General features: G+C 41.3%; 1 protein-coding gene across 6 annotated transcripts in view; it reads right to left on the reverse strand.

Annotated features, from left to right (window-relative positions):
- Nucleotides 1-11,659: 11,659 nt before the first annotated feature.
- Nucleotides 11,660-16,919, reverse strand: part of LOC120899514 (protein spitz-like) — a 109,581-nt gene continuing 104,321 nt past the window's right edge. For all 6 annotated transcript variants that reach the window (XM_040305466.1, XM_040305464.1, XM_040305465.1 and 3 more), the window contains 2 exons: nucleotides 14,086-14,147; nucleotides 11,660-14,015 (listed from right to left, as the gene is read on the reverse strand). In XM_040305466.1, coding sequence (XP_040161400.1) covers nucleotides 13,762-14,015; nucleotides 14,086-14,147 — 316 coding nt within the window. In that variant the 3' untranslated portion in view covers nucleotides 11,660-13,761. The remainder of the gene's footprint in view (nucleotides 14,016-14,085; nucleotides 14,148-16,919) is intronic.

A 16,919-nucleotide genomic window follows, 5' to 3' on the forward strand; every position in this document is an offset into this window, starting at 1 on the left:
AACGCTTAAGCGTGGAAGCCGGGATCCCGTCAGGCCCTGGAGCAAACGAAGATTTCAACCTGTCAATCGCTTTCGAGACTGAATACTCATCGATGATCGGCAAGTTTGGGGCCATAGCATCCACCGGTACGTTTGATAATGCGTCGGCTATCTGCCTCTCATCAGTTACAGCTGGAAGGAAGGTGGCGGCAAAGCGCGAGGCAAAAATATCACATACAGCAGACGGATTGTTGCCGTTGCGCCCGTTGTAACTGACGGAGCTAGGAAAACCAGAGGATTTCCGACGATTGTTTGCGAAGTTCCACAGTACACGTGAATTGCCGCGGCAGCGCAAAACCGTACGCCGTACGTGCCCCAGGTAGCGGAACCTGTTATAGCGCCGATAGAGAGAGTGCGCAGTGTTATAGTTGCGCAATGCAGCGGGACACCTACGTAACAAAAAATCGCGATACGCAGCAGCTTTAGCCGTTTTGAGCCTGCGCAGCGTTCTGTCACCCCAAGGGGGGCCTCGTTTAGGTCGTTTCACCGGCGTACATTCATTCAGGGCTTGCAACATGAACCGGTCAAAATCTTTCACAGCGAGGTCAAGAGTGGCGTAATGGGAACAATCGAAGACATTCGCGAACGAGGCGATCATCGGCAGGAGCCTGTTAAAGTCCGTCCGCGCGTAGTCAAGGCGTGATGTTAGCGCAGGAACGGCTGATTCCTCTCGTGGTAGCGGGATTTATTTATTTATTTATTTATTTATTATAGAGTATCGAGCCTCCATGGCCTACATACACAATTAAAACTAATGTCTTATAAACTATGTGTTCCTAAAATTAGACGTAATGCAATCTCGAATGACGCTAGTACATTTCGGTACACTAAAGGACAGGTCTACAAAATTTGAAAATAAATTAAAATTCTTGGACATTAATAACAACGGATCCCTAGCACAGAAAAGACGATAGCGAAAGTCAGTTATTAAAAATTGTCGAGTTCTTAAAGGTCTAGTAGGGACATACAAATTTACATGACTTAGCAATAGAGGTGCATCGATTCTTCCAGTTAATAGTTTGAACATAAAAATTCCTTGGGCAACCATTCTTCTCTTTTCCAAAGTTTCAAGCCCTAACAACTGACACCTCGTATGATAAGCTGGTAGCACGTCGTTATGTCTCCACGGAAGCCGCTTAATAGCTACCCGGGTAAATTTTCGCTGGATCCTCTCAAGCCTCTCAATTCTAGTGACTTGCTCCGGAAACCAAGCAACTGAAGCGTACTCAATCAAAGGACGAACAAGGCAACAGTAAAGTGATTTTTAAACAGAGAGGGTCATGAAACATTTTGCTACTTCTAATTATGTGTCCAAGAGTCCTGTTAGCCCTAGCAATTACGTCGTCAAATTGTTTGTCTAAAACAAGTTTCGTGTCTAATATAATGCCTAAGTCCCTAACAGTTTCAGATCGAGGCAATAAAGTGTCAGAAAGAATATAATTAAAACATAATGGAGTTCTCGCACGAGTAAACGAAATGACCGAGCACTCTACTAACATTGAGTGACAAACAGTTTAAGGAACACCAAAGGTTAAAAACAGAAAGAAAGCCTTGTAATCGGAGACAGTCAATAGAACTACGCACAGGAAAGTACATTTTAAGGTCATCTGCGTACAGTAGCACCGGGCAGTCAGGTATAGCGTAAACAATGTCATTAATAAAGAGATTAAATAATAGAGGCCCTAAAATGCTGCCTTGAGGAACACCAGAGACCCTGCTAAATTCACTAGAGATGCAATCTCCAATCTTAATACGTACTGAACGACGCGACAGATACGAATTCAGCCACCTAACTATGCTGATATGAAAACCAAGTTTTAAAAGTTTGCTAGTCAAGGTATGGATATTGACGCTATCGAAAGCAGAGTGAAAATCAGTGTAAACAGTATCTACTTGGAACCCTTTGTCTAGCTGCTTGTAAGTAAAATGCAAGAACTGCACTAGGTTTGTGACGGTGGAGCGTCCAGGTAGGAAGCCATGTTGCAAAGGTGTAAATATGTTAATAGCACCATGCATTATATGTTTATGGACTAATAATTCGAACAGCTTACTGGGAGCACATAGCATCGAAATAGCTCGATAATTTGAGATGGAAGTTCTGTCGCCTTTTTGTGAACGGGAAATATCCATGACTTTTTCCATAGGTCAGGGAAGAAACCAGTGCGAAGTGAATTATTAAAAATGGATGCTAGTGGTGAAGCCAATTCATCGATGCATGATACGATAACTATTCCCGGAATGTTATCGGGTCCAGAGGCTAAGGAGGGTTTCAGCTTTGAAGCCATTGAACGAACATCATCGATAGTAAAAGAAGGCAATGAAATGTCAACGGAGTCTTGTGCCACGAAACGTAACGCTTCCTCTACCTTCTGGTTTTGTTCGGGAAAGCTCGTGCAGCTACGCGCAAACAGCTCAGCAAAACCATTACATATTTCTCGCGTGTCAGTAAACAATCGACCATCAAGTGTCATGCATGATGGGAGGGAAGTACGTTTCATCTTACGGTCCATAAAGTTCCAAAATGATTTTGGACATGCCCGAATGGATATCTGGACACGGCGAATGTAATTAGCATACAATTTTCGGTTATGAAACTTGAAGATTCTTGCAGCCTCCAGGAAATTGCTTCTATCGGCTTCATTGCGTGTACGACTGAATATACGATACGCAGAACGACGCATTCTTTCTAACCTTTTAAGGTATCTAGTGCACCATGGTTGAGAATTTGTAAATATTCGTTTAGGTACGAATTGCTCAATAATGTCTGACACTGCTGACGTAAGGTATTCAGAAGCAGCTTCTACATCCATGTTTCGAAGTCCAGTCCAATCAGTGTCCCTCAACGCTTGCTTTATGCTAACAAAATCAGCTCTGGCAAAATTATAAGCAGATACAGCACCAGGCAAGACTATGCCGGAATTATCGTCTGAACTAGTGTGGGAAAACTGCAGCTTGATTTCCAATGGTGGATGGTGGTTATCAACCGGAACAATCGCGACAAGGGAGACATAGACTGACTGCACAGGCACGCTATCTTCAAGATCATTTGAAACAAACACAAGATCCAATTGCCTTCCTAGGTCATTTACTATGCCACTGATTTGTTTTAAGCAATGATAATTTATCAAATCCAAAAAGCGATTTTGACCAGGCATGGATGACGCGGGTTCATAGTGCCTATCGATAGCACGCCAGGAGATCATTGGTTGGTTGAAGTCACCCAACAGACACATCGTATCGTTGTCGTTCATAGAAACACTCACACTATCAAGAGCCTCGTCGAGAGCAGTCATAGTTGCAGTATTTGTACTAAGGTCAGGAGGGATGTAACTTACACCGACAAATATTTTACTTGAAGGCAACAGGATTTTAACCCAGCAGTGTTCGATACTCGTTATATTGGTGTGCACAGGAAGGCATTTGAGACGTTTGGAAACAGCAATCAGGACACCACCACCTATCTGTCTGGCACTGTTATTAGCATTTCTATCGCTTCTATAGATAGCGTATTTGTCACAGATTACTTGCTGCGAAAGTATGGTATCATCAAGCCATGTTTCTGTGAGAACAATAATATCATGATCAAGCTCACTAGAAGCAATGTACACATCCTCAAGTTTAGTGCGTAGTCCATGAACGTTTTGGTAATAAATGCTAAGGTCATTATTCGTCATTGTTCGTCCTTGATTATTACGGCAGGCGACCCCTGTAGGATTGACATGATAGCCGTGCGATTGTGTGAGTGTAGTGTCCGTTCTTTGGCGATGGTTTGTTTTGATTTCACGATCATTAAGTTGCGTGCGCCTTTCGTCAATCACTGCCTCAGTGGAAAAAATATTGTTTGTTATAGGAAAAACAATCGTCTGGTAAGTGCAATTATTATTTACTAACGTTGTTTCAGCGCCGGTGTTCTTCGTTTCTTGAGACGTGTCAGGATGATTTGTGTGATTGTAAGTGTGCGCGATGTGCGTGGACTGAATACCGGTGAATATTAGTGGGTTTGCGGTGTTGGTGATGTGCGTGGAGTGTGTGCCGATAAAATTGTGTGATCCAGCAGTGGCGGTGACCGAATATTTAGCACCGTAGGCAAAGTTGTAGGGGTGGAGAGACCCATTGGCGGTTGTATACGAAAATTTGCACTCGGCTGTTGAGTTCGGTAGTCAATGAATTCACGTACTGATAGGCCAAGAGGCCAGGTGTCAGGGGAAAGAGCCTTGTCACGTAGTGATAAAGGCACTAACACTTTAAACGACAGGAATGAGAGTGTAGCCGTATTAGTACCCTGGCGAATAAGACAGTATGCTGTAGCATCGTCAATGGATAAAGCTTGTTTGACCATTTGTACAATTTGGTCACTGGTTGTATCGGGAGAGAGCCGGGAAATATACAGCGCGCATTTTTGCACCGTTGAATGAGCGGGAACTATTTTGATAGGAAAAGATGCTATATCCTTTTTGTGCCAGTTATTACAGGTGGTGCATGAGTTTTGCGTTGAATATCGACAATTCGCTCCGTATTGTTGTTTTGGCTATTTCTTTGATTGCTCATAGCACCGAATGTAAACAATGCGTGATTGTCCTTGGTGACATCAGAAAACAAACGTTTGGATGGATTTATGCGACGAATTTTTGCGGGAGGGTGACTGCTACGTGGAGTTTTTAGATCAAGTTGGCTCAACCGTGCAAACCCAGATTTGATTTCACTAGTCAAAGGCTCCATAACGGTCTTGATGCTTTCGGCTACTGTTGTAATTGCCGCCTGGAAGCCAGATTGCATGGCTGCATCTTTTACGAACTTGGTGCGCGGATTCATAAATACGTTGTTGCAGCCAACACAGCACCAGTGTATTTGTTTATATTCCGAAATGCGCTGGAACAGATCAGCAGGAACCGAAGTGCAGCGCTGATGAAATGGAGAGTCGCACAGGCAGCAGCTGATAGATGCCTCCGCAATTTCCATGGTGCAGGCGTTGCAAATACGGGCCATTCTGCGGGAACGATGCAGGTTGTCGTTGCAGCAACAAGAGCGATGGCGGTCAGGACGCGCGAACTCAGATGCGATCCGAAAAACGAAATTTACGGGAGTATTTTGGGTCAGCAGAGACAAACGCACTATTGAACGATAATGGAACCGTGTTCCAAAATACTGTGATTATACAGAAACCGGAAAATAGTATGATAAACAGCGCGATTTTCAAGAAAATACACTGAGCTATATGCGAATGCGTCTTTTACGTTGCGAGTTTGACGTTTGATTCAGGGATGGCCAACTCAAGCGCCGGGTGATAGGTGTCAATTGCTAACAGCGGGGTGAGGCAAAGTTCAAGCGGAAGGCAAACAGAAGCAACAGCATTATTTGCAAACACCAGGTCTAAGACGCGTCCGCTGGTGTTAAGATGACCATTGATCTGGAAGAGTCCGCTATGATGCATCTCGTTCATTAACAGAGCGGAGAGAGCCGATCGCGTACGTGGCTCATAATGCAGAAATGGCAAATCCGGATCATGCTGAGCGGCTGACCAGGAGACGAGAGGTTGGTTGAAGTCTCCTAACAGGAGTAAACCGTCTCCGGGATGCATAGTTGAGCATAATGAGCGAATGCAATTTTCGATTTCACGGAGCGTGGCAGCATTTGCGGCAAGTCTAGGCGGGAGGTATGCAGCAATGATGAATAGTCGGGAATTGCCTAGTTGTATTACAACGCATACTAGCTCAAGCGATGGATGCACCGTTGTGTGCTCCCGTGACGTCAGAGACTGAGAGCACGCAATCAACACACCTCCACCGCGGGAACATGTACTGTTGTCAACACTACGATCGCATCGGTAGACTCGGAAGCTATCGTCAAACAGCAAAGCCGAAGGTAGACTAGGATCGAGCCAGGTTTCCGTAAGCACTATTACATCGAAATTGGATTCCAACACCGACAGGCGAAACTCATCGACCTTCGTGCGCAGTCCCCGCACGTTTTGATAGTAAACAGAGGCAGTGGAACGGGCAGTGCGAAGCGCATTAGCAGCAGGAACATAACAGGTAGGTGTTTGTGCAAACTTAACAGAGGTTCGTCTATTCGTGAAAGAAACGGTCAAGTGTGGTCTGTTGTAAGTTGGTGTTGGAAGTGCGGCGAATTAAAAGCGGGCCGTCAATGAGTGTTGAATTAGGACCATGAGTAGTGTCGTTCAGCGTGTGTTCTCCCAATTGTGGTGATGTTAGTGTTTGAGCCTGTGAAGTTGATGCGTGTGCCGGTGCGTGATAGACAGTGGATGTTGGTGTGCGAGGCATCGATCGGCGATCGATGACAACAGGTGTGCGTGTGAGAGAACGGTGTTTGATGGTGATTGGTGACGATGAGTGTCCATGCTCTCGTTGACGGGATTGTACAAATTCACGTACACCAATACCGACAGGCCAGGACGATGGGGCGAGTGCTGCGTCACGAAGGGCGGCCGGTACTCTCACTTTGAAAGAAAGCCAGTTTACGCTGTCAACACTGACTCCCTTCCTCAGCAAGCAGTATGCTAGGACGTCATCGGTGGCTAAACGGCGTTTCACAGAAGCGACCACTTGCTCCACGGTGACGGCAGTGGACAAGCGAGATAGTCGGATCCATATTCTGTCTGTGGCCGGCTGGGGAAACGCTGCTCGAAGCGGTGACGATAGCGAATCGGTTCCCATGAGTTCTTCCGGTAGCGTAGACGAGGGTGGGATGCCGACTGTAGTGTTAGTGTACGCGCTTGGCGATGACGCTGCAAACATGTTATTTTGACGAATGTTTACGTTTTTGTTGACATCAGGGGACATAGAATCCTCGATGATACGCCGCCGCTTTCTACCCGCAACGGGCCGAGGATCGGTATTGCAAAGCTGAGGTATGGGTGCATTTTGCAGTAGAGTAAATCCACTGCGCACCTCGGCGATAATCGGTTCAATAAGCTTCCCCACAGCCGCAACAGTTGAGGTGAGAGCAGCTTGAAAACCGACCTGAGCCCCGATCTCTTTGACTGATCGGCAGCGCGGATTTTTCAGGATATTGGTGCACCCAGTGCAGCTCCAGTGCAGATCGATGTGAGTCAGGACCGCATCAATCAGCTCGGAAGGCAGCCTGCAACAACCGCGGTGAAAAGTAGCCTCACAGTACGCACAGCCGACGATACAGTCGGCAGCATCCAGTGACACAGCACACGCGAAACAGATAGCCGCCATCGCGAAATTATGTGCGGTTTTGATCACACCACCGTTAACCCGGATTAAAAACGTTAATACAAAGTCGTGGGTCAATGAAATAACACACTAACGCGCAACAGTAACAGGAAGCAGTTTGGTAGTCAGTTGAACGAGTATTAACTGGGTACGTTAGAAAATACACTTAAATATTTTTGGAAAAACGCGGAGCACAGCGATAAGCGACCGAGCAGTTAGACGTCAGACGTCATGAAAATAACATCCCTTTTGGATACCAACGGCCAGTACTGTTTGAATTGTTGTTAGTTTTGCCACCGGCGCGTATGTTTCGTGATAATCCATTCCAGGCTTCTGCAGAAAACCCTTCACTACTAGTCGGGCTTTATACTTCACTGGAATACCATTCTCATCCTCCTTTACACGAAATACCCACTTGGATTTCAATGGTCTACACGATGTCGGTCGCTTCACTAATGCCCAAACATCGTTTGTTTTCATCGACAACAATTCATCCTCAATAGCTTTCATCCATAATGTACAATCTTCCCGATCCACGATTTCGCTGTACGTACATGGTGGTTCAGTTGACAACTGTCTATTTCTACCAGTTGTTGCACTAAAGCCAGTGAAATAATCACGAAATTTTCTCGGGAGCCTTCGTTCTCGTTCACTATGTCGTTTTGCTATTGATTGTTCGCTTTCGCCAGTTTCGCGAGATCCATCATCACATATTGCATCGCGATATTCCTCGTTATTTTCATAAAAATCATCATGCGGTGTGGCTTCGTTTTCATCATTACGTGCGACATCTTGAAGTGCTTGCGTGATATTGGCGGCATCATCGTATTCGTGCATGTTGGTGTTGATTTCTTCTACGTTAACAGCATCATTATTATTATCCTCCGTTTCCCCCTCTTGCTGAAAACGGATAGAAATAATTTGTTTATCGTGATTTTCAACACCCTTCATTTCACAAAACGTGAAGCACTTCTCATCGAACTTAACGTCTCGCGCGATGATAATCTTCTCAGATCTTCGATCCCAAATACAATAACCGTTCGGAGCATAGCCGACCATTATTCCCTCAACACACTTATTGTCCAGTTTCTTTCTTTTCTGGTCCGGGATCCATGTAAAAACCTTACATCCAAAAATTCGTAGCTTTCTAAAATCTGGTTTTACCTTCAGCCAACATTCAGCAGGTGTCATATAGCCCTCTAACGCGCTTGTTGGGATGCGGTTTATCAAATATGTAGCCGTCAACACCGCCTCTGACCACATTCGCTTTGGCATGTTGGAATCAATAAGCATGGTTCTGACCTTCTCAACCAACGTTCTGTTAAATCGTTCTGCAACACCATTATGTTGTGGAGAGTAGGCTACCGTACACTGCAATTGAATTCCTTTTTGCTTGTAATATGTTAGCTGCTCACTGGAACAAAATTCTCGGCCCTGATCTACGGTTATTTTGTTTATTTTTCTCTCGAAGTGAGCTGTTGCCATTGCTTCATACTCTTTGAATCGCTCAAATACCTCAGACTTTCTTTTAATTGGATATACTACCGCAAAGTGCGTGAAATCATCTATGAAGCTAACAAAATATTTGGATCCGTTCCATGCAACAGGATCAATAGGACCACACACATCTGAATGTATCCTCTCTAGTGGGCGCGTGGCTCGTACTCGGTTGCCATCAAACGGTTCTCTACAAAGTTTCCCGAGAACGCACGTGTCGCAAAAACCAACCTTCTTAGGCTTTGGATCTAACCAACTGCCATATTATGCCGCACTAAAGTGTCCATAGAGTGTTGACTTGCATGTCCAAGACGACGGTGCCATAGTGTACTCACCTCAGATGTACACATACTTGCAGATGATCCAGTCGTCTCCAGCTCTAGTTGCAACTCGTAAAGGTTTCGCCGCATATGAGCTACAGCAATCACTTCCTTCATGTGTTTCATTATAGCCTTCTCACAGCCATTTTCGCGAGTGAAGAGAACATCAATTCCAGCTTCCGACATTTTCTTGACAGAAAGTAGGTTGCTTCTCAAATCCGGTAGGTAAATTACGTTCTTGATTTCCACCGTAATGCCTTCTTTGGTTTTTCCTGTAACGCTACCTTCGTATTCGCCTACCAAAGTTACACCGTCTTTGGCAACGTCCACGACGAATAGTTCGTTAAGCTTCCTTATATTCTTCAAATATTTTCTGTTGTTGATCAAGTGGTCACTGCATCCAGAATCAACGATGAAAGAGTCTACTACGAGCTCTTTTTCTCCGATTTGAAGCTGCGATTTCACCATAAAACTCACAGTTTTCTCTACCACGACAGAGTTGGCGTTTCTGTCTTGCATTTTGGATCGACAATCCTTTTGCATGTGGCCTACTTTTCCGCAACGATGGCATTTCCCTTTGAACTTTTTCTTGAAAAAACTTCCACCGACAAAAGCTGTTGATTTTTCTTCGCCACAGTAGTCTGCTCGATCTGTTCTCTTCGATCGTAACACTAATGGATCGTAACTGCTCGGCAACGTTATGAAGAGTTGAGAGACCAAATCGCTTGTTTCCATTTTTGCACCTGCAGTTTTCAACTGACGCACCAGGTCGTCGATTTCGGCAAGATGGTTTCGCATTGACGATCCTTCCTTCATACGTAACATGGCCGGCCAACCGTTTGCGCAAGATCGTCTGGCTTACCCCCGACTTCTTCGCAAAAGTGTCTTCAAGGGCTTTCCACATTTCCTTGGCAGTTCCCTTTTCTTCGACTATGGCTAGACAATCGTCTCCAACAAATCCAACTAGCAAGGATTTTGCCTTCCGGTCCATTCGCAAAAACTTGTTCCGCGGTTCTCCGACCGCCTCATGCACGTCTTCTTCGAGCGCCTCCCAAACTTCCGAAGCTTTCAAGAACAAACGAACTCGAAAACGCCATTTTCCGTAGTTCGTTCCATTCAGCTGGGGAATGCCAGCACCTTCCTTTACAGAGGAGCCCATAACCTAAAGGAACTCTGTTCTTTGAAATAACTTGGAAGTTTTTTTTGTATTTAACAAGTTTCTCTTTTATGCGACCGTTCTCGTCAATGGTTGATTTGCGACCTACTAAATGAATCGATCGTTCCTACATATATTAAAGTCTACTTCGATTACACGGCTACTTCGTTTACAGAAAGAGATAGCGCTATGGAGGGAAAAAGCACGGACGACAACTGACAGCGATTGGCCGTCTGACGCACCAACACATCCAAGTCTTCGTCAGCGCGCTCAGGCTAGGTGTATGAGGCGAAACTAGAGACGGGTAGATCGACGAGCTGCTTGACAAACTTGCCGTTGGAGGGAAAAAGATGGCATGATAAAATTCTCCGAACGCCATGATTTCTTCCGTCGCTTTGCACAGCGGGATTCGTTTAATTCTAGGTTTTTACGCACACTTTGTTAAAAATTACCCGCTCTTTGCATGTAGGATCCTCCGCAGAAAGCCTATCCAGAATGCCGGCGCCTAGAGTGTAAAATATTGTATTAATTTTTAATGTTGGCTATACCGGATCAATGCAGATGCTAGGAGAATATGTTAGGGAGTATGTGTTGGATAGCAAAGTAGATAAAATATAATAATAAATACATAAACAAGGGCTGATAAGGGCTAAGTAAATATCAACACATGAGTAAACGTTGAACTCTCCGCGTTGTCTAGAAGCCAGTTTGACGTCTTTCTTCACAGTTGGTATGCAGACGGGCTGTATGGATCAATCCAGCATATCCAGGTTTTTTAATAATTCTTTTCTGATCTGAAGATCTTAAGCTCCACTATCAACTATTACAATTTTCATCCAACGTCGACTATGATCCTTTCATAAACGATTCAGATGTCGTAGTATCATTGGCCTTCATAGGCTTTCTTTTCTCAAAATTCTCAGCATGCTCTTGACGATATTCGTACTTCGGATAATCAGCTCTCTTGAGACCGAATCCACCACAGCTGAAACACTTCAGACAGATTTTTCCTCCGGTCTTACCAGCAAAAGCTTCTTGCTCTGAATCGAAAAAAAAAATATCTGCCCGAATTTTTTCCTCTCAATTTCGATTTGACATCCAAATACTTGCTTTTCACAAACTTCAGAGTTAGTTTTTCTGATACCGCTTCCATCGCTGTGTTCATGGACTCTTATGAAACCGGAATGTTCAGCATTAAGTAATACACAATGTCCCCTTCGTCCATTTTTGCACCGGTCGTCTTGGGCTCCCGCATCAGCTGGTCGAAACGAATTAAGTGGGATTCCAGACTTGAAGATTTGTCAAGTTTGATCTCCAAAAATGTTCGCTTTAGCATGAACCGATCATGATGAATGTTTGCAATGGCTTAAAGAATTTTCGAGGCTTGGGTTACACTGGGTTATTATCGGCCCATAACCTTTTAACAGAGCTAAAATACCTTCACTATATATGGTGGTTGAAAGACAAGTAAACATTTTATTAACAGTATTTCATAGGATACTACGATCAAATATACACCAGTATGTCATATTATACTTGGATCAATTGTGCACTTCAATATGGCCGTTGGGTGCACCAACATATCTGAACCTGCAACAACCTTGTCTAAGTGAAAGTCACTTTGTAACTACATTGATCTCGTTTTTTTAGTTGTTATGGTTTTTTTATAGTGAGATAAAATGTATTGATGATAAATAAGGCGCAAATAAACTAAACTTTGTAAAAAGGCAGTTGTAGCTGCATTTGCATCGTTTTGACTCCATATTATTTAATTTTTTTTATTATTGGATTGAGCATTGCATAAATTAATTAATTTCGTTTGATACTAAACATTTTTTTATGAAATAAGTTTCAAAAGTGTGTAACATGAAACCAAACATACAAAAATGCAATTAAACGATTTAATATTCAACCCAATAGAAGCGAATTTCACGCAATTCATGATCACTAAACGATACAAACATAGCTCCATCAGTTTACACTGAAATTATGTTTTCTTTCAACTGTTTCATGGAATCAAACATAAAACTATTTTTTGTATTTTTTGTATCTTTGTTGTGTTACTATTTAAATGTATAACTTCATAAGAATAAGAAGCTTGCTGCACTGATTTTAAACAATGAAAAGGAAAAACAGTAATTTAAAGCGAATATATTTCGATGCAGCTTCATGTTTTGTTGTTTTTGTATTCAAAACTAACAAAATGTTGCTAATTAATAATATTTGTGTAGGGCTCATCAACCAATAAAATAAAATAACCCCAAAGGTAATACTCTATACATTTATGTAAAAAACTAATGTAAATGTAAAAAGTATTTTTTAATACTGCCAATCCAATAGGTTTGACAAATTTCTATTTGCTTGCAGTTCCTCCTAAGCCATACGTGAGATTTAATTTAGACTAAAGGTAATACAATTTCTTTTTTTTGGTGGGCAACCAATTCCAATCCTGTTTGTCATTTAATCATGTAGTTATTTAAAAATATCTAGAATAAATACTAATCAAGATTTTTTACGGATTAGGCACATTCAGTTATTCAAGGTATAAAACATACTTTATAATAATCTTATGAATACATACAATATGAACGTAAAGTAAAAATATTGTAGATTAAAGCAATGGTACACAACCTAAACTATTTGTGCGTAAATAGAAGACAAAATAATCACCAAAGAATAGTTTTTTGTGAAAGAAAAAATATTATATTTTAAAATCTTATGAAGCTGAATAGATAAATTATAAATATTTATGGTATAATCTATTTACTTTTAAATTTTAACAACGACCTGCCAGATAATACTTTCTTAAGCGATGATTTTCAATTTCATTTTTTCATAATCTTCATTATACATTTGACATGTACAAATTTGGTGAATTTCCGCATGAACAAATTATTCAGAAAGAAAAAAATGTGAAGGACGTGAATGCATCCACTAAAGCGAAGTATCAAATTAACGACAAAGTCATTGATATAAAAATTATCGAACAATTTAATCACCCTAAAACATACAACTGTTTACGCATTTATTTATTATCAGCAAGGAAGCATTGCAATACAATACTTTATTGAATACTAAATGACATAATGAAAGTAATAGAAGCTTAATTCTTCGTAAATTCTGAATATTCTTAACAAGATGGGATGATCACGTTGATTACAACAAAATTATATCACTAAAACATTTACTAGAACTGATTAAATGCATACAAAATATGTTGAATGATAAAAATTTTAATAAATTTGGTATTCTTCTTTCGTTCAAAAAAAAAATTAATGTTAGTTATGGGCATTTAAGGCTAGATGATCAGAAATCAAATCTACAAATAAACATGTATTTAAAACATCGTGGTAATATTGTGTGTCTACTTTTTTCATTTAAATGTCTTTATCATAGTTCTGAGGTCATAAAAATCTGCAAAATTCCCCGTCATGCGTTAATATTTAACACATATCTTGAATTAGACAATGGATGTCTTACTAGAGTTCTGATTTTTATTCAAACTTAAAATTATTTGCTGGTTTTAAATTCTTCATTCATTTAATTCGTATCACTTCAATGAGTCGCTCATAGGTATCGTTTTAAGATGATGAATTCCAAATGGACGAAGTAATCTTTCACTATGCACAACATGTACAACACCGGGAGAGTCTACCATATCTACACTAGTTTCCTTGTCAATCCATTTACGTTGCTGATGTCTTCGAACACACCAACAACACCAACCTATGATGATTAACACTAAGGATCCAATAGCCCCACTTGCTATGCTAGCTGTTTCTAGCATAACTCTTGGACGAGTAGCTACAAAAAAAAACATATATAAATATAATATAATTCACATTCACAAACATCACATTGCAAAAATACTTACGCAAATATGAACCATCAAGATCTTTATATTCGCAACGCGGTCCCATATAACCATCAGCACATCTAAAATTTTGAAAGAGTTATATATTATAAGCCGGTCTCGTGGTACAGTCGTCAACTCCTATGTGCATGCAATATATCTCATTTTTTGTTGTGTTGTGTTGTGTCAAATACCGTACGAAATGAAATATATTACGCCATCGTGTGAACATAACTTTAGATGCTCAAGTATTCATTAAACATAATTTGTCTATGGTGGAAGAATTACACAAAATAAAATGTCTGTAAAATGTAAGACGATCGAATTGCCTTGTTAACCGACTCATACCCTACTGGAAAATATCGAATAGCTTTCACTGAAATTTTTTCGAGGGGTCCATCGAGTTCATAACCAGAATTTATGCTTACAATCTTTTGTCAGACCGAGAGAAAAATTTATTTGGGTTGAAACCAAGGTGGCTAGTTTGACTACAAGTGGGTTATTAGCCCTGATTTTGTTAGCCATGATGTATGGAGATGAATATGGAGATTAACAAAAAGGGCGTTTTGGTTGCCAAGACAGTGCTCTAGAATCTATCGTATACGACATACGAAAACCGACAAAGACAAACGTGTGGTACTCTATGGAGGAGCCTAAAACAAACCTGTCAAATATGGTAATACGATTGTCAAACGACAAGTCAGTTTGTTTTTCTCTACACTCTTCGTAAAACATGTCGTTATTACAACTTGCATATTTGTCTCTTGGTTTAAAACTAAATACACGTTAATACCCCCTGTGCATAGCGACGGAAGAAATCATTCCCTTTCGCGCATTTTCTCATGCCTTCCTTTTCTCTCCAACGTCAAATTTGTCAAGCAGCTCGTCGAGCTGCCCGTGCCCTGGCTCCGCCTCATACCCCTCGCCTGAGCGCGAGTTAACACCAATACTATTTAGCAATACTATTTTGCTTATATGCATGTAAAGTAAATAGGATTCATAGGTTAAATCTAAGCAAGGTTTTCTAATAAAGATTAATCTGTAAGTAGAATCCAACGAGAACAGACGTTCTTATTTGTGAATCCGAAACACATACACTTAACTGGCGCCCGAATCAGGAGAGCCCTAGACGGGAAGAGATAAGCACAGAGCAGGAAAAAAAAGTCTTCACAAATCTCAGAGAGCAATACTCTCTGAAACAGTGGTCCAAAGAGCCACTACTGCAAAAGAGCGAAGCGAAGCTTGGGACACTGTGGTTATCACCCGATCGCTGTACGAGACCCCTAGTAACCGGACCGGTAAAAAGGATTCCCCTCCACCAGCTGCCTAACCTTCCCCCGAACGGAGTATCACCAACGAGTTACAACGGAGCATCACCGACGGAGCACGACGAAAATCAGCGTTGGTAAGCAACAATAGTGTCTGTGTGAGTATTATTTTGTAAGTATTCAAAGTGTGTGGTGCAAAGTGACAGTGTCGAAGTGAAAAAATGTTCAACGGCAGCCAGAGTTTTGTTCAACCGGCTTCAAATATTCTGGAGCTCGGTAAGGTGCCCGATTTTGTGAGAGATCTTCGCAATTCCGATGGACAACCAAACGAGTTGAATAACTGGATAGATGATGTAGAAAGCATCATGAATCTTTGCGAACGGTGTCGAGTAGGAGAAACTTCTTTAATGTATGAGTTGATCCAAAAAACAATCCGACGTAAAATTTGCGGCCAGGCTGCCGACGTCTTAAATTCTAACAATATTACCTCAAAATGGTCAGAGATTAAAGAAACGTTGTTATTATATTATTGCGATAAACGAGACTTAAAAACATTAGATTTTGAGCTGACAACCGTTAAAAGAGGAAAAAGTGAACCATTAAATTCATACTATGGCAGGGTTAACGAACTATTAGCATCTTTGGTAACACAAGTGCAGACACAAGATAGTTATAAAAATAACGCGAGTATTCATATTGATTTTTTTTAGAGAAAAAGCATTGGATGCTTTCATTCGAGGCTTGGACAAGCCTTTGTCAATTTTGCTTAAAACTGCTAGCCCTACGTCATTAGCAAAAGCTTATCAGTTTTGCTTAGAGTATGAAAATATGGATTGTAGATCATACATTAGTGGTAATAGAATGAACAATACTTCTATTCCGATTCCCAAACCAAAAGAGCTATCGGTACCATTTTTGCCGGTTACCACTCCACGTGGTAATTTTCAAGTTCAAAAACCCCCAGTACCGTTACCTCGCCGGCAACCATTTAACAATCACTATAATCCAAACCAGATCGGTAACACAAATACTAACAGAAGCCATCAAATGCGACGAGATCTACCCGTACCCATGGAGGTAGATGAAAGTATTAGAAGCCGATATACTTCAGCTAACCCTATTGCAATAATCATTCCACACATACTTATTCAAATGCTTTACATAACCCAATTACAAGCAATAATTTTGTACAATACAGCGATTCGAATTCTACTAACGAATTCTACCAACCAACTAAAACGATCCCACACCAGTACGTCCCTAATCCTACACAGCACACTAATGCTCATTATAACCAGTTTACTAACACATATCCGAATACATTATATAATCAATACACTAATAGCTCATTATCACCATCACCATCAAATTTTAATTCATCCGCAAATTCATCCGTTAGAAAGAGAAACTCGCATCACTCATAACAACGAGATGACATATTTACATAATTACCAAACACCTGGTAAAGATATTAATACACAAGAGCAACCGAACCATTTTTTAGGAATGAACAATGTATGGTAGAACCTGTTGTCCCATACATTGTTATTAAAAATAGAAAAGGAGAATTTCCATTCCTTATCGATA

Source organism: Anopheles arabiensis, chromosome 3 (genome assembly GCF_016920715.1).
Source record: "Anopheles arabiensis isolate DONGOLA chromosome 3, AaraD3, whole genome shotgun sequence".
NCBI classification, from domain to species: domain Eukaryota; kingdom Metazoa; phylum Arthropoda; class Insecta; order Diptera; family Culicidae; genus Anopheles; species Anopheles arabiensis.